General features: G+C 27.4%; 14 protein-coding genes across 14 annotated transcripts; 11 read left to right on the forward strand and 3 right to left on the reverse strand. All coding sequences in view use genetic code 12, as the record gives it.

Annotated features, from left to right (window-relative positions):
* Nucleotides 1-706: 706 nt before the first annotated feature.
* Nucleotides 707-2,527, forward strand: KGF55_004377 (MFS transporter; the record flags this gene model as incomplete). Its single annotated transcript, XM_051759274.1, has 1 exon — nucleotides 707-2,527. One exon carries the CDS (start codon nucleotides 707-709, stop codon nucleotides 2,525-2,527), a length of 1,821 nt encoding a protein of 606 aa, XP_051612937.1.
* Nucleotides 2,528-3,741: 1,214 nt separating this feature from the next.
* Nucleotides 3,742-5,713, forward strand: KGF55_004378 (MFS transporter; the record flags this gene model as incomplete). Its single annotated transcript, XM_051759275.1, has 2 exons — nucleotides 3,742-5,399; nucleotides 5,560-5,713. 2 exons carry the CDS (start codon nucleotides 3,742-3,744, stop codon nucleotides 5,711-5,713), a joined length of 1,812 nt encoding a protein of 603 aa, XP_051612938.1.
* A 545-nt stretch (nucleotides 5,714-6,258) lies between these two features.
* KGF55_004379 (uncharacterized protein) lies at nucleotides 6,259-7,461 on the forward strand (the record flags this gene model as incomplete). Its single annotated transcript, XM_051759276.1, has 1 exon — nucleotides 6,259-7,461. One exon carries the CDS (start codon nucleotides 6,259-6,261, stop codon nucleotides 7,459-7,461), a length of 1,203 nt encoding a protein of 400 aa, XP_051612939.1.
* A 27-nt stretch (nucleotides 7,462-7,488) lies between these two features.
* On the reverse strand, nucleotides 7,489-9,927 carry KGF55_004380 (uncharacterized protein; the record flags this gene model as incomplete). The annotated part of the gene is made up of 1 exon (XM_051759277.1): nucleotides 7,489-9,927. The coding sequence occupies one exon, from the start codon at nucleotides 9,925-9,927 to the stop codon at nucleotides 7,489-7,491; it is 2,439 nt and encodes an 812-aa protein (XP_051612940.1).
* Nucleotides 9,928-10,027: 100 nt separating this feature from the next.
* KGF55_004381 (uncharacterized protein) lies at nucleotides 10,028-10,951 on the forward strand (the record flags this gene model as incomplete). The annotated part of the gene is made up of 1 exon (XM_051759278.1): nucleotides 10,028-10,951. One exon carries the CDS (start codon nucleotides 10,028-10,030, stop codon nucleotides 10,949-10,951), a length of 924 nt encoding a protein of 307 aa, XP_051612941.1.
* Nucleotides 10,952-11,425: 474 nt separating this feature from the next.
* On the forward strand, nucleotides 11,426-13,240 carry KGF55_004382 (uncharacterized protein; the record flags this gene model as incomplete). The annotated part of the gene is made up of 1 exon (XM_051759279.1): nucleotides 11,426-13,240. One exon carries the CDS (start codon nucleotides 11,426-11,428, stop codon nucleotides 13,238-13,240), a length of 1,815 nt encoding a protein of 604 aa, XP_051612942.1.
* A 397-nt stretch (nucleotides 13,241-13,637) lies between these two features.
* On the forward strand, nucleotides 13,638-14,288 carry KGF55_004383 (uncharacterized protein; the record flags this gene model as incomplete). The annotated part of the gene is made up of 1 exon (XM_051759280.1): nucleotides 13,638-14,288. The coding sequence occupies one exon, from the start codon at nucleotides 13,638-13,640 to the stop codon at nucleotides 14,286-14,288; it is 651 nt and encodes a 216-aa protein (XP_051612943.1).
* A 137-nt stretch (nucleotides 14,289-14,425) lies between these two features.
* On the reverse strand, nucleotides 14,426-15,286 carry KGF55_004384 (uncharacterized protein; the record flags this gene model as incomplete). Its single annotated transcript, XM_051759281.1, has 1 exon — nucleotides 14,426-15,286. The coding sequence occupies one exon, from the start codon at nucleotides 15,284-15,286 to the stop codon at nucleotides 14,426-14,428; it is 861 nt and encodes a 286-aa protein (XP_051612944.1).
* Nucleotides 15,287-15,489: 203 nt separating this feature from the next.
* KGF55_004385 (uncharacterized protein) lies at nucleotides 15,490-18,435 on the reverse strand (the record flags this gene model as incomplete). The annotated part of the gene is made up of 1 exon (XM_051759282.1): nucleotides 15,490-18,435. One exon carries the CDS (start codon nucleotides 18,433-18,435, stop codon nucleotides 15,490-15,492), a length of 2,946 nt encoding a protein of 981 aa, XP_051612945.1.
* Nucleotides 18,436-18,677: 242 nt separating this feature from the next.
* On the forward strand, nucleotides 18,678-19,826 carry KGF55_004386 (fluoride transporter; the record flags this gene model as incomplete). Its single annotated transcript, XM_051759283.1, has 1 exon — nucleotides 18,678-19,826. One exon carries the CDS (start codon nucleotides 18,678-18,680, stop codon nucleotides 19,824-19,826), a length of 1,149 nt encoding a protein of 382 aa, XP_051612946.1.
* Nucleotides 19,827-20,557: 731 nt separating this feature from the next.
* KGF55_004387 (putative ferric-chelate reductase) lies at nucleotides 20,558-22,345 on the forward strand (the record flags this gene model as incomplete). Its single annotated transcript, XM_051759285.1, has 1 exon — nucleotides 20,558-22,345. The coding sequence occupies one exon, from the start codon at nucleotides 20,558-20,560 to the stop codon at nucleotides 22,343-22,345; it is 1,788 nt and encodes a 595-aa protein (XP_051612947.1).
* Nucleotides 22,346-22,477: 132 nt separating this feature from the next.
* Nucleotides 22,478-23,602, forward strand: KGF55_004388 (ERMES complex subunit; the record flags this gene model as incomplete). The annotated part of the gene is made up of 1 exon (XM_051759286.1): nucleotides 22,478-23,602. One exon carries the CDS (start codon nucleotides 22,478-22,480, stop codon nucleotides 23,600-23,602), a length of 1,125 nt encoding a protein of 374 aa, XP_051612948.1.
* Nucleotides 23,603-23,686: 84 nt separating this feature from the next.
* Nucleotides 23,687-24,604, forward strand: KGF55_004389 (5'-(N(7)-methyl 5'-triphosphoguanosine)-(mRNA) diphosphatase; the record flags this gene model as incomplete). Its single annotated transcript, XM_051759287.1, has 1 exon — nucleotides 23,687-24,604. One exon carries the CDS (start codon nucleotides 23,687-23,689, stop codon nucleotides 24,602-24,604), a length of 918 nt encoding a protein of 305 aa, XP_051612949.1.
* Nucleotides 24,605-24,799: 195 nt separating this feature from the next.
* KGF55_004390 (uncharacterized protein) lies at nucleotides 24,800-26,614 on the forward strand (the record flags this gene model as incomplete). The annotated part of the gene is made up of 1 exon (XM_051759288.1): nucleotides 24,800-26,614. One exon carries the CDS (start codon nucleotides 24,800-24,802, stop codon nucleotides 26,612-26,614), a length of 1,815 nt encoding a protein of 604 aa, XP_051612950.1.
* Nucleotides 26,615-26,803: the final 189 nt, after the last annotated feature.

The raw sequence follows: 26,803 nt of genomic DNA on the forward strand, positions 1-26,803 counted from the left end.
ATACGAAATCTATAGACGTGTTAGTCTCTTGTTAGAAGAAAATAAGGGTATAGTGTTTGTTGAGCGATTCTTTTCAGATGAAAACGCTTGATTTCAGGGACTAAGGTTTGGCACATGCATAAACTCTTAATCTCAGCGCTTGTAAACAAATCTGTTTTACTCCGTATGTAAGCCCATTACAAGATAGATTCATGTCAAGATATTACGCACCGGCGTACCACCAAACATATCAGTCATTTTATTCACGGGTTGGATGCACAAACGGTAGGTAGTCTGATCGTTTAAAGTCAATTTAAAAACTGATCGAATGTATTAAATGGCTTTTACAATTTTTTAATTCGTAAAAAAAATTTATTTTTTTTTCTTGATATTTTTTCCATGAGAAAATGAATAAATCCGAACTTAAATATTTAAGTATAATTTAATAAAATATTTTATTATTGATATTTAATTGTTTCCAAAATGTAAAAAAAATTATGATGACTAATGAGGTTTATCATAAATACCAAATCAACTATCAGTAGATATAGTTCACCACATCGTCTCAATTCAAAATTACAAATTTCCTCAACCTTTCATCAGAAACAAACATAAGACTTACTACTTTTACAAGTTGTAACATAATCAATCAACGCGGGGTTCATTAGCTTTTTAGCGGCTAGAGTATTTTCACACCTACTTCAGTCAAGCAAGAAACTTTTGTAAAATGACTAATAACACTATATCCTCGACGAATGGAGAAAATAAAGTTGAGAATTTCAATGTTCCTCATGAAAACCAAAATAATACATTAAATCCTTCAAACTTGGGGTACATCAACACATCCTCCACCTTTGATAGTGACGAATTACATGATCCTAAAGAATTTGAAGGTATAGATTTAGAAAGAGACGCTGCGTTTGCTCCTCGTCTCGAAGTTGATTATGCTCCAAATGTTGATTATGTTCCAATTGGAGGAGATGAATTATCACTTCATGAATCCGATGCAGTATTATCAAGAGAATTATCAAGACGAATCACAAATACAAATCTGTTATTACATAAAAAGAATTATCAAGATGAAGATTTAACAATGGGATTTGAAAAAGAATTTCCTCCAATGTTACCAGATAGAACACCATATTGTGTTTCATATAATGGAGCAAATGATCCTTTACATCCTCATAACTATTCATTAAGTAAAAAAATCATATTCAGTATACCCATTGCTATATCCTCTCTTTCTGTCTCACTAGGGTCAGCATTATTCTCACAAGGAGCTAAACAAGTGTCTGAAATATATCATGTTGGTTCAGTAGTGACTGCTTTAGGTACTTCTTTATTTGTTTTTGGATTTGCTGCTGGGCCAGTTGTTTATGGACCATTATCTGAATTATTTGGTAGAAGAATGGTTATGATTGTTTCAAATTTTGGATTTGTTTGTTTTTCATTTGCTGTAGCTACTGCTAAAGATATTCAAACTATAATGATATGTAGATTTTTCGCTGGATGTATTGGATCTGCTCCATTTGTTGTTGGACCTGCTATTCTAGTTGATTTATATCCAGCTAGAGTTAGAGGAATGGTAATTGGTGGTTTAGTATCAATTTTGTTTAGTGCTCCTGCATTGGCACCAGTAATTGGTGGATTTATTGCTATAAATGAACATATGGGATATAGATGGTTATCTTATATTTCTGCATTGGTTGGTTGTTTGGCTTTATTGAGTACCGTTATTTTATTAGAAGAAACTCATCATCCAGTAATTTTGGTAAGAAAAGCAGAAATATTAAGAAGAAAAACAGGTAATTGGGGAATATTTGCACCACATGAAGAAATTTCATTAAGTTTAAAAGAAATTTTTCAAAATAATATTTTAAGACCTTTAAAATTATTATTCACAGAACCAATAATTTTTATTGTGAGTATCTATAATGCATTTGTTTATGGTATTTTATATGCTTTATTAACTGCTATTCCTTTAATATTTGAAGGTAGATATGGTTGGAAACAAGGTGTTGCTGAGCTACCATATTTGTCACTTTTAATTGGAATTCTTTCTGCTGGGGTAATAATAGTTTATTTTGAGATACATAGTAATAAAAAAGCTGATGCTGCTGGTCTTGGTGGAAAAGTTATACCAGAGAATAGATGTTTACCTATGATGATAGGTGCTTTTACTTTTGTCATTGGAGTGTTTTGGATGGGATGGACAGGAGATTTTCCAGATAAAATTCATTTTATGGTACCAATAATTGGGCTTTCCTTCGTAGGGAATGGCTTGATCTTGATTTTCCTTCCTAGTATGAATTATATCCTAGATTGCTATCTATATGTGGCGGCAAGTGCCCTAGCTGGTAATACATTCATACGTTCAGCTGTGGGAGGAATTTTTCCAATTGTGATTAAACAGATGTATACAAACTTGACTATTAAATGGGCTTCAACTTTGATTGGATGTTTCGGTTTAATTATGATACCATTTCCATTCCTTTTTTATAAATATGGTAATAGAATTAGAGCAAAATCGAAATTTGCTCTTAAATAGATAAATAGACAGAATAGTTTGATTTTTGAATGAGATTTATATAATACTCGAGCATGTTTATATATTTGTTTATATATTCTAAAACAAATAGCTTTTTGTGTCATTGTTTCAAATACAACTTACACAAAGACTACTCCAAACATTTAAATAAAATACTCTCCATCATGAAGTCTCAGACTGCAGATCCATAGTATTACTCAACTCTATAATGGTTTGCTACATGTTTACATAAAGTCTAATAGGTATTAGAGTCAAAGAAAGGTTGAATTAATTTCACAAATTTTATGATCGACTTTGTCCCACTTATCGGCTTTGTTAAAATTTAGATCTACGTGGAGATAAAGTTTTAAATAAATAAATCCGATTAAATCCGTACCGACGGATTTGGCCAGAAGTTGTCTATCATCCGATTTAAAGTGTTTTTGGATCCGATAGAGCAAATCTGATTCAACTGAGTTCCAAACACTTGTCTAGCTTGTAGAAGCTGGGTGATTAACCTCAAGCTTTAACTAACGCAACATTTGAATGATAAACATAGTTCTCAATCTGCAGCCTATGCAATTGTCGTTTCTATCATTAATGGTTGAATAGATCAGTGATCTAACTTGCTAATGAATCATCAATTAATTTTGACAAAGAGTCAAAAATTCTAATTGGTTAGATGGAAAATGCTAGCTTTCTTTTAAGACAAGTGAAAAACTCGATGTTCTATTTTTTAAAATAAAACAGTCTAGAAAAAAAAAAATGTCCAGCCTCACGCTTGATTTTCGGTTAATTTTGGGTTACCCGAAGTTTTACGTAACCGTTAAAAAAAGCCATAGATTGAACTATAAAACATATTAATTTCATTGCCTTTATTATCCGAATGTAGAGCATCATAACATGAACTGAAAAATTAAGTACCAATTGATGTTGACTTCATTAAAACCGAAATCATCTTTTGTGTAATGTTATTAAATTTCTAATTAATTGCCGATTGTAGCAACAAAACCAATAAAAATTTTTACCCTACTTTCCATCGTAAACAATAACTAAAGACTAAAATGAATTAGATTTAAAATACTTCATTCCTTATAAAATTGTCCTGGTCTCTAGAAAAAGACTAAATTTGCTTTAAACTATTCAATAGAAATAATAATACTTACACCATTCTTTATAAAATTGTCCCAGTTCCTAAAAAAACATTAAATTTGCTTCACATTATTCAATAAATCATGTCCGCTCCGTCCACCGCTGAAGATGGCTCATCATCAACAATTCGAGATCAAGTACAAAATGACAAAACAATTGATATAACAGAAGATGCGGCTACAGAGCCTACAGCTTATTTTGGCAATCAAAGAAACCTTAACGACGAGGAAAAAAGTATAGGAAATGAAGAATCAGATCCAACTCATTTAACACCAAGTAATATTAGACAAAATACAAATATGACTGGACTTTCTAGATATGATACAGCGAATGATGAAGTTTCAATTGTTGAATCAAGCATTAACTTATCAAGAAAAGCTTCGAGAAATACAACAGGATATGATAAATTGATTCGTGAGGCATCAAATTTATCTACTTCTTTACCTCCAATGGGTAATGGTAGACCGTATCCGAAACATTTAGGTTCGAGAGATCCATATGTAGTTCAATTTGATGGAGCAGATGATGAAACACATCCTTTTAATTGGCCATTACGAACGAAAATATTATATACGGCAGTGGCAGGATTTAGTGCGTTTTGTATCGCAGTGGGTTCAGCGATGTTTTCTGCATCAGCACCTTCATTAATGGAAAATTATCATATAGGATGGCCAGTAGCAGCTTTGACTACTTCACTTTATGTTTTTGGATTTGCTGCTGGTCCAGTTATTTATGGACCTTTATCAGAATTATTTGGAAGAAAAATTGTTTTAATCCCAAGTACATTAGGTTTTACACTATTTGCTTTTGCAGTTGCAACGGCGAAAGATATTCAAACTATTATGATATGTAGGTTTTTTGGAGGATTTATAGGTGCTGCACCGTTAGTAGTAGCACCTGCAGCTATGGCGGATATGTTTGATAATCGATCAAGAGGTACAGCAATCACATTGTTTGCAATGGTCCTTTTTGGTGGACCAATGATTGGTCCTGTTATGGGTGCATTTATTGCAAAATCATATTTAGGATGGAGATGGACGTCTTATATCATTGGTATAATCGGTGCTGCAAGTTTTATTTCTAGTTGCTTTTTATTAGAAGAAACTCATCATCCAATCATATTAAAGAAAAGAGCAGAAGAATTAAGAAGAAGGACAGGTAATTGGGCTATATATGCACCTCATGAGGAAATCAATTTAAGTATTAAAGAAATTGTTGAAAAAAATATAACTAGACCAATGATTATGTTATTTCAAGAACCTATTTTATTTTTGATTAGTTTATACAATTCTTTTATTTATGGGATGCTTTATTTGTTTTTAACTGCTATTCCATTAATTTTTACTACGAAATATGAGTGGATACCAGGTGTATCTGAATTACCATATATATCGATGTTAATTGGTACTGCCATCGGGGGAGTAATTCTTATACTTTTTGAAATAAGATATAACAAAAAAACTGTTGAAAATGGTGGTAAAATTGTTCCAGAAGAACGTTTGCCACCAATGATTATTGGTGGTTTTGTTTTCGTCATTGGTATGTTCTGGGTTGGTTGGACGGGTAATTATAAAACCAATTATTGGGCTCCTGTTATTGGTGTTTCATTTATTGGAGCAGGATTGATGTTGATTTTCCTCCCTTGTTTCAACTATATTATTGATTGCTACTTGTTATATGCTGCTTCAGCCTTGGCAGCTAACACTTTCATGAGGTCGGCAATGGCCAGTGCATTTCCTTTGTATGTAATCTAGTTCATCATCATCGTCATGTGATAGTGTTGATGAAAGTGTTAAAACAGTTTTCTGAAACATGTTTGAAACCTGGCTTTGTGTAACAAACTTTACAAAGTTCAGAAATTTTGCATTTATTATAAACTATTTACTAACAAAAAATTTTAGATTTTCGAGACAAATGTTTGTAAACTTGGGTATTCAATGGGCATCAACTTTACTTGGTTGTCTTGGTGCAATCATGATTCCTGTACCGTTCTTATTTTATATTTATGGGAAAAGAGTTAGACAAAAATCTAAATTTGCTTTTGATTTATCATAAAATTTATATAGTCGTTTAAATTAAAATTATTTATTTATAATTGTAACAGCAAGTGCGACCGTATGGACATGGCTCTGATGTGAATTGATTTTAGTAAATTTAACTGATTCTTGATGTTCCCTCCAATCAACAGCAAAATTTTACGTGATTCGAATTGATTATTCAAATTTTTTAGGATTTGTTTCTAGTTAACAATTAGTTAAAGAGCAAAAATTCAATATTTGGGCGATTGTCAGCAAATCGTTTTAGCAGCGTACAATTTAAAATCATGCAATATTGGTAAGTAAACAACTGCCTTTTCTCTGTGCGTTCAAGAAATCATTAAGTTCTACCTGTTTGATTATATTTCAAAAAGATAACCTCTCACTAATACTAATGAATGTATTTTTGTATCTGATGGGTCTAATGCTTTTAATTGGACTTTTTAGGTGTGATCAAGCTCACGGTATTCAATGTGTACATAAAATGATTGATTTTGTATCATCACGAGTAAAATCATCACCTTAAAATATGAAAGACTTGAAAAAAATCATGTTTTACAAGTAATGCAAATAATAAGAAATTTTACAACAAATTTAATACGACTAAAACCACCATCTAATAAATCAGTTACCGTATCAACAAAGTATCTAGGTAGACCATCAAATAATTTATCAATTGGATTAGTTGGATTAGCAAATGTTGGAAAATCAACTTTTTTCCAATCTATAACAAAATCAAATTTAGGAAATCCAGCAAATTATCCTTTTGCAACTATAGAACCAACAAAATCAATAATTCAAGTACCACTGACAAAGCTTGAACATTATGCTAAGATTTATAACTCACAAAAGGAAATTCCAACAAATTTAACAATTTGGGATATTGCTGGATTAACAAAAAATTCAAGTTCCGGTGCTGGATTAGGTAATAAATTTTTAAATGATATTAGACAAGTTGATGGAATTTTACAAATTGTAAGAGGATTTGTTAATGATGAAATTATACATATTGAAAAAAATAAAGTTGATCCTATTAGAGATTTAGTGATAGTTAATGATGAATTAATTTTAAAAGATTTAGAATTTATTGAAATTGAAATTGAAAAAAGTAAAAAGAATTTAAAAAAACCAAATATGAATCATGAAGAGAAAAATTTGAAAATTCTTGAAGAGTTGAGTGATTCTTTATATAATGGAGTCAAGATTATTAATGGTGATTGGAATGATGAAGAAATTGAATTTATTAATACTTTAAATTTATTAACTGCAAAACCAACAGTATATTTATTAAATGTTTCAAAAGAAGAGTACCTAAATCAAAAAAATCAATTTTGGAGTGATGTTGAAAAATGGATTAATGAACATTCAAAAAATGATAAATTAATAATGTTTAGTGCAGAATATGAACATGAACAAATTGAAAACTCGACCGATGAATCTAATAATTCAATAATTCCATCAGTTATAGAATCAATGAGAAATTCACTTAATTTAATTTCATTTTATACATGTGGAGATATAGAATCAAGACAATGGACTATTCGTAAAGGTAGTACTGCACCAGAAGCTGCTGGATTAATACATACTGATTTACAAAAATCATTTATTAATTCAATTGTATATAAATGGGAAGATTTAGAAAAAATTGAAAAATTCGATGAAATGAGATTAAAATCTTCTGGAAAGCAATTTAAAATGGGAAAAAAATATATTGTTGAAGATGGTGATGTACTTGTAATTAAAGCAGGAAAAGGTAAAGCTAGATAATCTGTAAATAGATATGTAAATAGATTCTTAATATAGACCTTGATTTTGATCAATTAAAGTTCTTTCAAATTTAGTAGTAACATCTTGTAATTTTAATAATAAACCAGCAGCTAAACTTTTAATTTTATCATCAATTATTGATTCCCATATATTACTTAACCAAGTCGTAATTAATAAAATTTCATTATCATAATTTCTTATAAGATATTCACCTTCGTTAATATCAAAAATTAATAAAATACCAGTTATTATACTTTCTAATACTTGAATTTCTTCGGGGGAAATTTTCTTGATTATTATACAACTTAATAATAAATATTCTTTTATCATATCATTTAATTGAGTAGATGATGGATAAGATACATGAATTAACAATGTTAATGTCTTTAAATAATGTGCTATAAATATTGTTGAATAATGTCCTATATCTATTATACCTGATTCATACCATACATTTAATAAGGGGAAAAAGAAATTAGTTCCTATAATTTTAAAAAAATTTGGGATTATTGGTTTTGTATTTGTTTCTAATTCATTGTTTGATTTTTTAGTTAATGATTTTGATATTCTAACTAGCTTACCTTTACCTAATATTTCATCTCGTGCTTGAATTGATGGTTTCTCCATTAATGAATTTTGTAAATTATTTTCAATTTGATTTAGGTAGTTTGTTTCATGCTGCATATATTTATTATGTAAATTTGTTGGTAATTTTTTAGTTGCAAATTCCTTTTTAGTATATGAATTTACAATTATATCATCTTTTAATCCTCTTAATTCTCTCGCAGCTAATGAAGTTGCAGATAATATCATCAAACGTTGTTGTAAAGAATAATCACCAGTTAATAATAACTCAAAGAAATAAAAAGTTATTTGAGGGTTTGTAACAATAATAGCTACTAAATTTACTAATTTCAAATCTTGAAAATCAGAATCATTAAAAAAATTATCTAACCCAATTAAATTACTCAAAAGATCTTTTGAATAAAATTCAACTTCATTTCCCATTCGAAATTTTTGTCTTAATAATGTAGGACCATTGTTTAATGCTGATCTTCTCATTTCATAAGCTTGTGAATTTTTTGTATCTACGTTGAGGTATTCAAGTAAATCCTTGATATATATAGGATCTGGAATTTTAGATTTTTGAGGTAATGAACCATCTTCATCATCTGAATTATCTTCTTGGATTATGTCTTGTACTATTAATTGATCTGGAGTTGAAGGTTTCGTGGGAGTGTTATTTGATTCTGGTTTCTCAGAACTAAGCAAACTCCAAGCTTCTTCAGTCAACATATTTTCAACTGGTATTGGATCTTTTATTAAATTAACAAAATCATTTGAAACATTAGTAGATTTAAAAATTTTTTCATCACCATTTAATTCACAAATATAATCAGCCAATATTACACCTAATGCCTTTACATTATTTGAAAATGATGATAATCTATTACTTATTGCTTCTAAACATATTTTATTCTTAGTTAATTCCTTAACAAATTCACTACTCCGTTGGTAAGCTAATAATTGAGCAATGAAAAATGTTCTTGATTCTTGGATTGATATTGGTTCATTTTTTATATATATTGGATCAGACCATTTTTTAATTTGAGAAAGAGTTATATTTTCAATTTTAGGATTTTTTGTAAGTATAATTGATATTAGTTGTAATAATGTACGATTTGATGATCGAACTGCATTTTCACATAAATTTTCATCAATATATATATTTGTAAATCCTAGGATATTAAATAGTGGTATTATATTGTTTTCTTTTACAATTGTTATTAAATAGATTGTATAAAACTTTTTGATTATTTCCTTTTTCTGAAATGATTTTAGATTATCGAATGTGCTTAGAAAGTAATCCCAGTTCTGAATTTGGAAAAATGTTTGAAAGAATAAATTGAATGATGGTTTACTGAAATTTAAAATGGAATGAATAAATACTTCTGGAACTTCGATAGATGATGTGTATAGTTTAAGCACTGAATTTATAAGATACTTGAAATATGATTCAGTAGATTTTAAATAAGGATTCACTATCTCTATATTATTCTGTAATACAATTTCATTGACAACTGATAACAATTGACCTTTGAAAAGTAATTTATCAATTTCTCTTATTTCTACTTGTTTATTTGATTTTAATAAATTTGATAACAAATGATCATTAACAACATCTTGTAAGATATTCATAAATAAAATCAATTCATTTTGAGAGTTCACTGCATTTTTTAAATTTGATATTATACTTATCAAGTTTCCAAATCCAATTAATGTTTGAAATTTTGAATTTATAATTTGTTGCAACTCATTTGGTAAAGATTTATAAATTTGAGGAATTGTATAATTTAATAAAGCACTAATTATTGAAAATGAAGGTGATGGGTACCTCTGTAAAATGTCCTTAAGTTGATCTAATGATGGATAATTTTTTAAAATTTCAACATCTTCATTAATCATTTGTTGGTTGTAAAAAGTGATAAAGATTAGTTTATATTTTGTCTCTTTTGAAGTAGAAATTTCAAGTGTATAACAGAACAAATTAATGATACGAAGGTTTATGTCAACACTACCTCGTAGACCAAGTTATAATAAGGTCAATAAATCAATTAGAAAACCAAGTTTTTCACTTCCTACATTATATGATTCAAATCATAAATTTCCAATACATGAAAAACCTGAACCTGTAAAAATATCAAATGAATTACAACAATTAAAAAATAAAGTATTAAATAATGAAAGAATATCAAAAGATGAATATTTACAAAGTAATCATTTTAAATTTAAAGAAGGTTCAGAATTAAAATCAAAAGAATTACTTGAAAAATCAACAAATTATATTAAAGAGCTTCATCCATTAGTTGCAATAGATTGTGAATCTTATGAATTTGATCATTCTAAAATTACAGAAATAGGAATAGCTATATTACAATCAACAACAACCACAATAATACCTCAAATAATTACATACCACATAATAATAGAAGAAAATATCCACAAGAGAAGTCATAAATATGTACCAGATCATAAAGATAAATATATGAATGGTACATCATTAATAATGAATGAAAAATTAGCAATAGCTTTTGTAAATAAAATTATACAAAAGTATCTATTCAAACTAAATGGTATAATGGTTGGTCATTCAATAAATTCAGAATTTAAATATTTTAAACATTTAGGTATAAGTTTACCTCACAACTTAAAAATAATAGATACTTTACAATTACATCAAATAGGTAGATCAAATGGTGGATCATTATGGGGATGTTTAAGATTATTAAATATTCCTTATAGTTATTTACATAATGCTGGTAATGATGCTTATTATACTTTATTAGTTGCATTAAGTTATTGTGATCCCCAAATAAGAATTTTAAAAAATTTAGATATTTATTCTGATAGTCCATTTTTTGGTAAAAAGTCTAGTAAAGAAGTTACTAATTTTGTTAAAGTTGATGATATTAATACAATAGATATATAGAAAGTAGATAGAGTAGTAATTGCATGTTAATAGTGGTTTTAATAATGATAATAAGTTTGAGATGATTATTTACATGTAAATGCGGCTTACACTTACTGAATTAGGAAATTATTTTTACGATCGCGTTTTAGACTATTTTTAAGATTTGAAGAGATCTGTCAAAAAGGAACAACAAAGATAAGCTTTCAACTAGGGATACATTGATTCAAGGGGTAATAGAAGGGATGATATGATCAATCTTTTAGCTTACCGTATGTTTATAACTGGTTGTGATTCAGTCAACTCTCCTATTAACCCTCCCCGACACTTACTTCCATCGACGTGAACAATTCTTCCATTATGTAACATTACTTAAATCGAAAATTTATTATTGTTTGTTTTTCTCTTATCAATTTTCAGTTAATTATTTAAGAAATTTACAGAAATGTCAATCATCTGATCATTTAACTTTCATTTTCTTCTACCAACTAAGAAATGAATCAAGAGAATGATGAATCTACCTCATTATTATCATCAAGAAGGCCATCAAATTATTTTCTAGATTCTTCAAAAATTGGTTCATTTAAAGGTCCAAATTCTTTTCAAAATTTTGCAAATTCTTTTACAAGAGCTCAATCATTTGCTGCTTCTAAAATAGATAATGATATTCATAAAAAGAGAAGTTTTTTTGTAGAAAATGGTGGTGCAAGTCCTTCAAGAAATGGAAATGGAGGAATTGGTGAAGAAGATGAAACTTTTGATCCTGAATTAATGATTCCATCATATCGCGGTGAAAGATTAAGTACAGTTATAAATGATTTACATTCAAGAAATCAATTATTTATGAATAATCCAATGAATGAAATTGATTCAATTATTTCACCAAGTAATAATGATGTTTTTTATCATGATGATATTGTAAATGCTATAAATGATTCAAAATCAAGAAGAGGTTCAGAATATAATTTTAATAATAATAACAGTAGCCAAGGTATACCTATTGGTAAAAAAATTCATCCTCAATTATCTTTTTCAAGTTTAAAAAGTAATTTTTCAATAACTCCAAGTATTATAACTTTAAAAAAAATTGAAGATTCTGATGGTAATATAGTTACCGTGTTGGCAGGTCAATCAACTGTACCACAAACTGTTTTTAATTCTGTTAATGTATTGATAGGAGTTGGATTATTAGCATTACCTGTGGGATTAATGAAAGCAGGATGGATTTTGGGATTACCAATTTTAATTATATGTGGTATTACAACTTATTGGACTGCTACATTATTATCAAAATCAATGGATACTGATGATACAATAATGACTTATGCAGATTTAGGATATGCAGCTTATGGATCAACTGCAAAATTAATTATATCACTCCTTTTTTCAATTGATTTAATTGGAGCTGGTGTAGCATTAATTATTTTATTTAGTGATTCATCTTTGGGAGTTGTTACTGATAATAATACAACTAACAAAATTATTACTTTCTTCATATTAACTCCTTTTACTTTTTTACCATTACCTGTATTATCAATTTTTTCATTATTAGGAATAATTTCAACTATATCAATTACATTAATAGTAACAATTTGTGGATTTTTAAAGAGTACATCACCAGGTTCATTAATTGAAATAATGCCAACAAATTTGTACCCTCAAAATTTTAAGAGTTTATTATTAGCTATTGGAATATTAATGGCACCATTTGGTGGACATGCAATTTTTCCCAATCTAAAAAGTGATATGAGACATCCTCAAAAGTTTACAAATTCTTTAAAATTTACATATTTTATAACTTTATTAACAGATTGTTCAATGGCAATAATTGGTTTTTTGATGTTTGGTTTCAAATGTAATAATGAAATTACAAATAATTTGTTAGATACAGTAGGTTATCCTAATTGGTGTTACCCACTAATTAAAGCATTAATTTGTATTATACCATTAGCTAAAACTCCATTAAATGCAAAACCAATAATTTCTTCATTAGATGTATTAACTGGAGTAAATAAATTAACAAAATCAAATTTCATAAATACATTGAAATCAGTAATAAAATTCATAATAAGAATTGGAGTTAATTTAATATTTGTCATTTTAGCTATTTTATTTCCAGAATTTGAAAAAATTATTGGTATATTAGGTGCTTCAATTTGTTTTATAATTTGTATTATATTACCATGTTTATTTTATTTAAAATTATGTCAATCACAAATTAATTGGGGTTATAAAATTTGGTTATATTTTGTTGTTTCATTTTCATTTATTTTAGCTATATTGGCTTCATATGCTGTTATTACTTATTAGACATGGGTTTATAATTAGATTATTAATAAACGTTCTTTGCATTAAAGTGATCTCAGAAGTTTGACTCGTGCTTAGCCGTGTTAACTCCCTTAGTTTTAACAATCTTCGTAATTCATACTTAAAATAGAACAAACTAAAAAATCGCACCATAATTCCTAATTTAGAATTAAACGCTATGAACTTAGTGAAAGATAAAGATAAGAAAGAGTTATGATATTTAGACTATTCCATAATATAATAGATCTAGTCTGATAAATATTATATTATATGAGTAATCAAAAACAATATGATTCGTTTATTATAATATTTGGTCTATGTCTCATAAATTTTTATTTTAATTCTTACTTCTTACTTTTTCATCTTCATTCAATTCACTCTATTCACAATTTAATCATCAATGTATATTCCGAAAAAGAATTTAAAAGAAAATTGGGAAGAAGTAGAATACCTAATTGAAAATTACCCATTAGCTACAATAATAACAATAGATGAAGGTTCAATTATAGCAAATCATATACCATTTGTTTTAAAAATTGATGAATCCGGTGGATCAAAAAAATTATTAGCACATATAGCAAAATCAAATCATCAAATTCCTTCATTAAAATCAAATGATAATGTTGTTGTCATATTTCAATCTATAAATTCATATATAACACCAGAATATTACCCCACAAAACAAGAAACTCATAAAGTTGTACCTACATGGGATTTTGCAAGTGTTCATATTCATGGTATTTCAAAAATAATAGATGATTTTGAATTTGTAAGAAATCAATTAAATTTATTAGCTGATCAAGAAGAAGGTAAAAAACCAACAAATCAAAAAAAATGGAAAGTTAATGAAGCTCCTGAAAATTATTTAAAAATTATGCAAAAAAATATTGTTGGATTAGAAATTGAAATTACAAGTTTTGAATGTAAATATAAATTACAACAAGATATGAGAAAACAAGATTTAGATGGTGTTATTGAAGGTTTAGCTAATGATAATAAAATTGAATTATCTGAATTAACTAAAAAGACAAATTATGAAGATACTCAATAGGGTATGTTTATCAATAGAGATCAATCTACAATTATTTATTTTAACTTTTCAAATATCATTCCTTTGATTATCAAACTGAAATGATTAACATGAATCAAAATTCTTATTAAATACTAATAATACAAAACATATTCTTTTCAATATGGGTTAAATCTTGGATTACTACCACGATAACCACATCTTCCACCTCTGAAACCACCACCACCTCTTCCACCTCTGAATGCTCCTCTACCACCCCTAAATCCTCCTCTACCTCTTCCTCTTAAATTACCTCTTGGAATACTTATACCAGGTATATTAGTTCTTTTAGCCATAACTTTTAATTCTCTTTCTCTAAACATTGAACCATCTAAAGTTGCAACTGCCTTGTTGACACCATCAATATCATTAAATTCTAAATATGCAAATCCCTTTGGTTGACCAGTTAATTTATTCATTAATATTGTTACTCTATTTACTATTCCAGCTGATGAAAAATGTTGTTGTAATTCTAATGGTGTTGATAAATAATCTACATTTCCTATATATATTGATCTTGAATCTTGGTCTCGTCTTTCTGCATCAGTTAAAGTTCCAGGTATTGATGAATCTTGTTGTTGAGGATGTGGTTGTTGTTGATTTTGTGAGTTTTGTTGTTGTAAAAATTGTTGTTGTGTATTCAGATCTTGTGATTGAGATTGTTGTGATTGAGAATCAGATGATGAATATTGTTGTTGTTGTTGTAATGGTTGTGGAGCTTGATGAGGAGGTAATTGAAAATCCATAGTTGATTGTGGTAAAAATGATTGAGTTGAATTATCAAATTCTCCTTCTTCTTCTTCCATATTAACTTGTTTATCTAATTGAGCATCAATATTTTTTAATCTTTCTCTTTCTTGTTGTAATTGTTCTAATGTTGGTTCATTATTATTTTTGTTTGTTGCAATTATTCCTCCGTATAGAACTGCTTGTGTTGGCTCTTGCTGCTGATGATGCTGTTGGTGCTGTTCCTCCGACATGATTTTGGTAAGTTCTTCAATAATAGTTGATGTTTGTTTTAGAAATTAGAATTTTCTATTTGTGAAATTTTCTTCACGATATTTTTTCAAAAAGTTTATTGTACAAAAATCAGAAACTAAGAGATCTTCGGACCTTAAATATGTATTAAATTATTAATGTTTCATCTATAAACATCTTCAATTAAGAAACACTTGGTAAACATCTAAAATTGTGATACTCCTGGTAAATTTCTTTCTCTTGTTAAATTTTTTTTAAAATTTCCAATATCACGAGGTAAAGTATTACCATTATTATCAACTTTTATTGATCCAAAATTATTTGGTCTTAATTTTTTCTTACGTTTCATATGATACGGTAATAAAGCATCAGTTTCGGTTCTTAAAACATCAACATCAGTTTCATAACCTCTATCATATGGTAAATAATCATCTTCATCAGTTAAAACACTCATAAATCCAGAATCTATTCTTGGTAAACTATCATCATCATCATTTATCTTGGTTAAATATGGATGATGATGATTTGATTTCTTTTTTCCACCAATACAAAATATTAATCCAACCATTACTCCACCAACCATAATTAAACCTAATATTACTCCAAATCCAACACTTACTATACCTAAATGTATATGTAAAAAATTATCATCTTTATGATCTTTAAACCAATCTAAATTTAAAGGTTTATCTACTAGGAAAACACATGAAATGTTTTTTACATCATCATAATAAGGTGAAGTACATCCATGAGATAATAATTTAACTTCTTGATCTTTATTATATCCAAAAACTTCAACTTCATCTGTATTATTGAATTTATATAAAGCTAGTAAAATGGTTTTATCTGATTTATGTCTACATGTTAATCCACCTTTAGTATAATTTGTTCTTATAATTTCTTCATTTGTATCATATCCATAAACACAATCTAATAATTTTCCAACTTCTTCATTTGGTATTAAATGAAATTCTAAAAATTCAAATAATTCTTCAAATGAAGGTGTTATATTAAAATTTTTTAAAGATTCTGGTTGTGGGATAATTAATGAATATGGATGTTTACCAAATAATGAATTTTGAATTTTTGGATACATTTTTAATAAATTTGTAATTGAGTAACTGGAAAAATTTGGATCATTGGTTGTTTTAATTAATTCTTCAATTGGTATATGAAAATTTTTAGGTAATAAAACTTCATTTATAACATGAATTACTCCTTGATTAAATAATACATCTGAATTTAAAGGTAAATTAAATGAAACATCATTATTAATTTTAATGTTATTATAATGATCATTTAAAATTGAACCAGTTATTTCAGTTTTGGCACCAGTTAAACTATTGAAACTTCCAGATTCATTATAATTTGTGTAAATAGTTTTTTCTAAAAACATTCCTTTCATTATATCCTTCAATAATTCAGGTTTAGACTCTAAATAATCCAATACTAAACCTAATTCATCCCATAATCCCTTTTGATATTTTGATCTTTTAGTTCCACAAGGTAAAAAAATAGTATAACCCTTATCATTATCTTTTAAAGAATATAAATCAAAATCATTTAAATAGTTTAAAGTTTTTAAACATTGAATTCTATCTAATTGGATATTATCTATTGGACGTGGTATTGCTCCAGTTGACATTAAATCACCTAATGAATGTTTTAAATTTACAGGTGGTGATAATTCTTCATTAATTATTAAAATTTGAGATCCATTATTTATTAAAATTCTTTCTAATACTTCATTCCCATCATTAATTGATACTGATAGATGTCCCTTTGATTTTGATTTTGATAATTTTATTTTATAACAACCTCCTAATTTTTTTTTTAAACATAAATTTGAATCTTTTAATACATAAGATGAATTATAAAGATCTACTGTTTCATCAATAAAATGATACATTAATTCTTGTTTTAAACTGTACGATGAAGTATAAATTTCGTCTTCACTTACATCATCTCTCAGATCAACATCAATAAGAATTGTTTGATTTGAAATGGATCCATCTATGAGGCCTTCCAAAGATCTAAATTTTAATTCTTTAACAAAATTAGAATAATGAGCTGCATATAATGATTTTCTTGCAATCATTTCAACTGTGGGGATATTTAAATTTTGAAAAAATTGATCACCAGTTTTAAATACTTGAATGATTCCATTTGATAACACATGACTTGTGTTTGATGTGAAATTTCCAATTGAGAGGTTACCATGTTTTGACTCAAAATGATATTTTTTACCAGTTGTTGATTTTAATTTTCTTGTGGTGCCATTAACTCCACCAATATACTGATCAAACATTAATTCTTTTAATAACAAAATTATGTCTCTATCAATCTCATCGATTGCATCATCAGTTGTTTTATATCTCTCATCGGCTAAATTGGCCAAATAATATTTCAACTGCAATTCAGTCAAAGAATCAAGTAAGACTTCATCACTAGGAACTATTAAAGTTTTAACCCCTGCTAAAAATTCAGAACATGTCTTTGGTAATAGTTTTGGTTTATTCTTCTTCTTTTTTTTCTTTTTCCTCTTCCTTCGCTCTATCACAACTTCATCAGGAAATAACAGTCTAAACAAATCTCCAATTATTGAAATTTCACTATTCTCTGAATTTAATAAAACTTCACATATACTTGGTTTAATTGGTAATAAATGATCTATACCTTGTACATAAGATCTTTGATGTTTTGCAAGTAAATCCGGTTCAACAATACTTGAAATATCATCTACAATATAATCATCATCTTTAACTTGAAATTTTATAGGGTAGGATTCACCATTTGGTTTATATAAAGTATCATATATTACTAACGTATCTGATATATTTTCAACTACTAATGTTTGATTAACCACATATCTTAATAATTGATTTTCATTTGATAATATATTTTCATTTTGACCTTGCGATTCAACAAATGCCAGATTTATTGGAGCAAGTAATGTAACATTTTCTAAAAGATTTAATTGAGGAATCATTCTATTTCTTTGTAAATGACGTAGGAAATATGAAAACTGTGGTTGGGAAGATAGTATATCTACTAAATATGAAGGGGTTGGAATTGGTTCAATTGAGGAAGAAGTAGGTGAACCATTGATTAAGTTGATAAATATTGAAAGGCATAGTAGTAGTTGAATCATTATGTTGGAATTTAGTCGTAGCATTTTTTGATTGTTCTATATATATGTGTATATATGTGACTGAGGTGATATATGAGTATCAAGTGAATAAGGATAAATTGATTATGAATGTGAATGTTTAATATTGTGCTCTTTTTTTTTTGTTTATCAATTCCGTGATAAGATCTTTTTTTCAGTTAGTCAGACCAACAACCAGAAGATATTATTTAATTTATTGCTAATGTTCCTACATTTGAACTGTAATGGACAGAAGAGCTAGCTATGAAGAATCTAGATTACAAAGAAGAAGAACAATTCAAAGCGAATTAGCTGATGCCGAAGCTGAATCAGTAGGTGATGCATTACCAGAAGGATTTAAAGGTGAAGGTTATGAAGAGATACCACCAAAACTTGAAATCATTTCAAAATATGAACAATATAGTCCAATAATATTAAACATCATTCATGGATCGATATGGGGTGTTTTAGTTCGAAAAGGATTAATGCAATTAACAACATATAATGGAGCTTATTTATCTGGTGTAATATGGGCAAATTTTACAGCATGTTTAATAATGGGATTAGCTATTGATAGTGGTGTATTTTGGATGAAATTATTAGATAATGATATTTTCCCAAATAAAGGAGCTATACCAGTTTATACTGGTATAACAACTGGATTCTGTGGAACTGTTTCATCATTTTCAACAGTTATATTAGATGCTTTCAATAGAACCGCTGACACTCAGATTGGAAAATATTATCATTATCCTAATGCAGCTTATGGAATAATGCAATTTTTTGCAGTAATGCTAGCAGAATTTGGATTATCTATAATGGGCTTTCATATGGGAAAACATATACTGACATTGATTGATAATTATTTACCTTCGATTAACCACAAGACATATAAAATTATAGAGAAGATACTGATGATCATTGGTGTTTGTTTAATAATCATCACTTGTGTACTACTTGGGACTAAACCAAATGGATCCTGGAGAAATTGGACTTTTTCAATGTTTTTTGCACCTTTTGGAGCTATACTACGATTTTATTTATCAAAATATGTAAATTCAAAAGTTAAAAATTTTCCAATGGGAACTTTTACTGCTAATGTTTCAGGTACTTTGTTGTTAGCAATTTTTACATTAATTGGAAGAGGAAAATTACCAAATGGTAAAGGTAGAATCAATTCACATATTATGGGATGTCATATATTAACTGGTTTGGATGATGGATTTTGTGGAGCATTGACTACAGTTAGCACATTCGTAGCCGAATTATTTGGTTTAAAAACTATTCATAGTTATTTTTATGGTGCTACTTCTGCTTTGATTAGTTTTGCAATCATGATACTAATATTAGGTTCTTATAATTGGACAGTAGGTCTAACCGATCCTGTTTGTTGAATTAATCAGCTCAATAAGTTGTAATAGATGTATAATTTATTTTTTAATAGATTAATTGACTTTAAATATTTGCTCAATCTTGCTCGTAATTTGCTCAACTTTATTAGGCAATTAAATACGAAGTACTTAGAGAATGGAAATTTATTTCCGAGATAAAACTCACATGACCAAAAGCATACAAAAAGTGCTAGTCGACTTACAGATCACGTGTTTTTAAAACGCTAATTGGTAGCTACAAAAAAAGAACTAACATTTAAGTGAAGTACTAGCATTTTAATCTAGTCAGTGAACGATGGAACGGTTTTCAAATCACTCCAAAGCTCTAGCATTAATTATTTAATTATGGGTGAAACATGCTTGAACTTAGTTTTTGGTCGTTCGAAAAAAGTAATCCACTCATCAGTAATGTTTTTGTTTGAGTCAATTGAAATTCCTCCAAATTGAGTTTGAGCAAGTTTTTTTAGCCTAAAAAAATTATTCCATACAAATATCTTAACCTGAGTAAATTTGCAATACAAATCAAGAAAATGAAGAAAATATACTTAACAACCATTGATAAAGTCAATTTTCATTCAATAACATATATATAGAGCTGGATCTCATATATACAATCATAAAATAAATATTTGAATAGTTACATTAAATTGCAGTTTCTTAAATCTGTATCAGATCTACTATACAAATAAGATTCAATCAATAATTAAATTCTGCAAACAGTACCTTACATCATCATGTTTAATAAAAGATCAGTTGAATATGAAGGACTAGATTGTATGGCAGATATGAATGATCCAAAATATATGCAATATAAACATCTACTGCAAAGTGAAGTATCTTGGGAATCTCAATCAAATTATGCAAAATATACAGTATATTTTGGAGTTGTTATTATATTTATATCATTTTTAAAAAATATTTATTATAGATATAGAGACTACAGATATGTTTCATCTGTTTATGATGGTAAAGCTACTAATCCTGTGGTTTCAACTATTGATGTTTTAATATCATATTGTAGATTTGTTGGGTATAAACAAACTCCAAAATATTTGAGATTTTGGTTATCATTTCCAAAATCAATTGGATCTAGTTTATTTATGATGATTTCAACATTATATTTAGCATGTTATTGTTTTGTTCCTCATTTTTGGTATAGAGGATGTGCTGGATTTGGTTCACCACCATTAGCTGTTCGTGCAGGAATGATGTCAACTGCATTAGTCCCATTTATATATGTTTTAGGTGGTAAATCAAATATTATTTCATTACTCACAGGTATAAGTTATGAAAAATTAAATGTATTTCATCAATTTGTTGGAGTAGCTGCTTTTATATTGGGAGTTATTCATACAATACCCTTTATATATCAAACTTTACAAGAAGGTGGTTCTTCATTATTAAATGAATATTTTATATCAGATAGTTATTATATTAGTGGGATACCAACTTTAATTTTAATGGGTTTATTATGTATTTTATCAAAAGCTTTCATTAGAAAAAAAGTATATGAATTATTTTGGCATTTACATTGGATGATGGGAATTGCATTTTTTGGTTGTTTAATTTGGCATATTGATAATGCTTTAGGAGCTCAAAATTATATGTGGGGAGCTTTAGCTTTTTGGTCAACTCAAATAATTTATAGAATATTAATTAAAACATGTTTTAAACCAAATACAATGTTTTTAAGATCAAGAGAAGCTCAATTAAATAGAATTGATGATAATACTTATGAAATTATTATAAAAAATGTTTCAGATTATAAATGGAAACCTGGTCAACATTGTTATTTAAGATTTAAAGGTTTGAGAATCTTAGATAATCATCCATTTTCAATAAGTAGTAGTAATGAAACTGAAGATGGTATGAGATTTATAATTGTTGCTAAAAGTGGGATTACAAAATCACAACATCAACTTATTAATAAAACTATATCCATGAAACAAAAAGTTTATCTTGATGGTCCATATGGAGGAACTTTTAGAGATGTAAATAAATTTGAAAAAGTTGTACTTGTTGCGTCTGGTACAGGAGTAACTGCAACTATACCATTTTTAAATTATTTATCTCAACAATCAAAAAAATCAAATATATTAAAATGTGTAAATTTCATTTGGGTTGTTAGAAACGAAAAAGATATAAATTGGATCTCAGATGAATTAAAACGTTGTAAAGAAATTTTAGGTTCAAAATTACAATTAGATATAAGAGTAGTTGAATATGAAAAAGAATTAAAAACTTTTGATGATTCTAGTGATATTGAAAAATCAATGGCATTTAAGGATAATCTCACTAAGGAGTTTCCAATAAGTTATGGTAAACCAAATATAACTCAAATTTTATCAAATTTAACAAAAAGTTTATCAATTAGAAATATTTTTATTTGTTCAGGTAGTGAATCAATGCAATCTCAAGTCTGTGAAAAAATATCAGAATTTCAATCATTAATTTTTAATAATGATTTAAGAAATACTGATATTGAAGAAATATATTTACATACTGAAAGTTTTGTTATATAGATTACTTGAATGTTATTTATTGCCTTCATTTTCCATTTTCTCTAATCTAATCTTTAATGATAACATGCGTATTGACTTGTTTATTTTTGCGCGATTGTTTTGAATAAATTATCTCCATGACTACTACAATCAATGTCTTTTGACATCAACTGGGAAACACTACGATCTGATCCTCAAATTAATGATTCAATAGCAGGGTTTTTACAAGATCAATTTGATAATTTAACATTACCTTCATTTATTTCAAATTTACAAGTAATTGATTTTAATTTAGGAGATATACCACCTGAGATAACAATACGACATATTGGTGATCCATTTGAAGAATTTTTTAATGAAAATAAAGATGAAACTGATAATAATCTGAAAGATCAACCGAGTTTCAATAAACAAAACGAACAAAATGATGATGATTATGATTCTGACGATGATGATGATGATGATGATAAATTATCAACAATTGCAGATGGTTTAACCATGATGGATTTAACAACTAATACTATTGCTTCCAATGATGAACAGAATCTACAGAGACCACCAATACTACCTAGCTCTACAACTTCACTTGGTCCTCCTACCTTAACAAGATCAAAAGATTCATTTCAAACTATTTTAGGAGTTCAAGGTATATTAGGATCAAATAATCAAACAAGTGGAAGTGGAACAGAAACCCCAAGTCATTTTTTAAATCAACAAATCTTATCTTCAAGAGTTATCCCCAAGATCATAACAAAAGATCAAAAACAAATTTCAGAAAAAAATGTTAATGATATACAATTAATTGTTGAAATTAAATATAAAGGAGATTTACATATAGATTTATTAGTAACATTATTAGTTAATTATCCTTCACCAAATTTTATATCATTACCAATAAAATTACATATTACTGATCTTTTCATTCATTCAATAGCAACAATAGCATATTTAAATAATTCAGTATTTTTTTCATTTTTATGTGATATAAATGATGAATTAGAAACAACTTCAAATATTCATACACCTCCAGCAGGTGGTGGTGGTGGTGGTAATTTTGTTGATTATTATTTTAATGATTCAAATAATAATAAAGAAAGAATTGATATTTTAAAAAAGATTAGAATTGAAAGTGAAATTGGTGAAGTTGAAAATAATGTATTGAGGAATGTTGGTAAAGTTGAGAAATTTCTAATGGAACAATTAAGAAATATATTAAGAGATGAAATTGCATGGCCAAGTTGGATTTGTATTGATTTAAATGAAGAAGATGGTGAATAGTGTAGATGATAAATCTGTTGTAATTTGTATATAGCGCGTTTCAAATATACGATCATAATTTTTCATAAAGTAAAGTTTAACTTAATGACTGAAGTAAATATAATACATCTAATTTATGATTTCAGATTAGAACGTATACTAAATTCCAATACTCAGACAAAACAAATAGCGATATTAGGGACTATCGATGAGAAACATGCAATTTTAATTATAGAAAAATCACCATTTAATTTAGATCGAATCAATAATCGAAATTCAGCAGTTTTGGAAATATTCCAAAATTTATCACTAATCAACTCAAATGATGTATACAATTGGGCTAAAGCAACTTTAAAACAAGACCTTAGTCAATTACCAGCTGCAAAAGTAAATTTAATATATCCAGCTACAGAAACTCATATAAGAAAATATAATGAACAAAAATTACACTACGTTAGAGAAACACCTGAAATGTATAATAAATATGTAATTCCATATATTGAAACAATGAAAGGTGATAGATTAAAATGGGTTTATAATATTTTATTTGAAGGTAAAGAATTTGAATCTGTTATATATCATGATAAATCAAAAAATGGATTTGTTTTATTACCTGATATGAAATGGGATAAAGTTAATTTAGAAAATTTATATCTTTGTTGTATTGTTAATAGAATGGATATTGGATCAATTAGAGATCTTTCGGGTGATGATGTGAAATATTTAAAGAATTTACAATTTATAATAAGGACTGTTACGTTTGAAAAATTTGGATTATCACCAGATGAACTAAAAATTTTCGTTCATTATCAGCCGAGTTATTATCATTTTCATTTACATATTGTTAATGTTCATCATCCAGGTTTAGGAGATGGAATAGCTATCGGTAAAGCAATATTATTAGATGACGTAATTGATAATTTGAAATTAGATGGTGATTATTACAAAAAGAAGACAATTAGTTATGTGTTGGGAGAAAACCATGGACTTTGGCAAATAGAAGGATATAGAGATGAATGTTGATATAAGTTTTGAAGGTAAATGCTCTTTCTAGCCGTATGGTTATTTCAATTTATCTTTGTATAATTTTAAGTCTTTGTGTAAATAGGTTTACGAAATTGAAAATAATCTCTTACATGAAATAATCTGAAACAATAATCAACAAAACTCAAATTGATTGACTATATGAATGATATTAATAGAACAAGACAACATAGTATGATAAGTCAATCTACACTACCTAGATATCTAAAACCATTACTTGCAATACTATCATTATTAATACTTTACTCATTATATTTAAATCATAATCCTCAAACTTCAATTGATATTATTGAATTAAATAATCAAAAGGATAAACAATTACCTAAATTAAACTATGATAAATACAAAGATATTGAAACTGGAGAAGCTGATTCAATATTTTTAACAAGTTTAGATAAAAAAACCAAACAATGTCCAGATTATGTCACATATTCACAAACTAGACATCCACCATATTCATCAGGTAAATATAAATATCCTTATATGAGACCAGCACCAAAATGTAGAACATTTACATCGAAAGCTGTTGAAAATTTAATAGATGATTTAAAATTAAAAATTAAAGATCCTGATTTAGCAAGATTAGTTGAAAATTGTTTACCAAATACTTTAGATACTACTATTTTATGGCATAAATCAAAAAAAGATAAAACAAATTTTCATAAAGATTTAACATATCCTCAAACATTTGTTGTTACTGGTGATATTCATGCAGAATGGTTAAGAGATTCAGCTAGACAATTATCATTATATCAAAAATTAATTAAATATGATTCAAAATTACAAAATTTAATTTTAGGAGCTATAAATACTCAAGCTTATTATGTTAATAATTCACCATATTGTAATGCATTTCATCCTCCACCTGGATCAGGTATAAAAAAGGGAGATACAGCTTTTGATAATGTTCAACCAAGACCAGATTGGAGAAGAGTATTTGAATGTAAATATGAAATAGATTCATTAGCTTCATTTTTAACATTAACAAATGAATATTTTATTAATAGTGGTGATTTATCTTTTCTTAATTCAATTTGGTTTGATGCTTATGAAAAATTATTAATTGTATTAAGAAGAGAAAGTGAACCAACATTTGATGAAGAAACTGGTCAAGCTTTACAATATTATTATTTATTTCAAAGAAATACAAATAGTGGATCAGAAACTTTACCCTTGGGTGGTGTTGGGAATCCAGTAAATTATGGAACAGGATTAATTAGAAGTGCTTTTAGACCAAGTGATGATTCATGTATTTTACAATTTTTTATACCAGGAAATATTCATATGTTAACAGAATTAAAAAATATTAGAAAAAATTTCCTTAATGAAAAAATTTTAAAAAAATTTGATGATAATGCTCAATTAAAATCAGAAATTCAAATTTTAATTAAAAAAACTGATTTTTTTATAAATTCTATTTCAAATGGTATTGAAAAATTTGGAATTGTTAATCATCCAAAATATGGTAAAGTTTTTGCATATGAAGTAGATGGTTATGGAAGTGCTATATTTATGGATGATGCAAATGTTCCATCATTATTAGCTCTCCCTGATTTGGGTTTCACAACAATTGATCATGAAATATATCGAAATACAAGAAAAATGATATTATCAAAAGATGGTAATCCATATTATTTAAAAGGAAAATATTTTGAAGGTATAGGAGGACCTCATGTTGGTATAAGAAATGCTTGGCCAATGTCATTATTAATTAGAATTAGAACTTCGAATAATGATGAAGAAATTTTACAAGCTTTAAATTTGATTATGGAAACAACGGGAGATTTAGGACTTATTCATGAAAGTATTAATGTTAATTCTAAATATGGAATGGATTTTACTAGACTGTGGTTTTCTTGGGCAAATAGTGAATTTTCCAAAACTATATTATATTTAGCTGAACAAAAACCACATCTTATTTTTAAAGATGAATTTAAAAGTATAAGGTATGATATAGATAAAGTTCTATCTAGTCAACCAATTGAATAAAAGAACTTGACTTTCCAATAAAAATGGTTTGTATGATGTCAGTGAATTTGTAAACATATTTTTTAGTCGACTCATTGAAAATGTACTTGAGTTTTTACTCTTTTGACGGTATTGAAATTTGCAGCCAAAATTTGGTAGCTTATCTCTGTTTCAAACTAATCTCCGATGAGTTTCCTATTTAGTATAATC

Source organism: Candida pseudojiufengensis, assembly GCF_024610245.1.
Source record: "Candida pseudojiufengensis strain CBS 10847 chromosome Unknown scaffold14, whole genome shotgun sequence".
NCBI lineage: Eukaryota > Fungi > Ascomycota > Pichiomycetes > Serinales > Debaryomycetaceae > Lodderomyces > Lodderomyces pseudojiufengensis.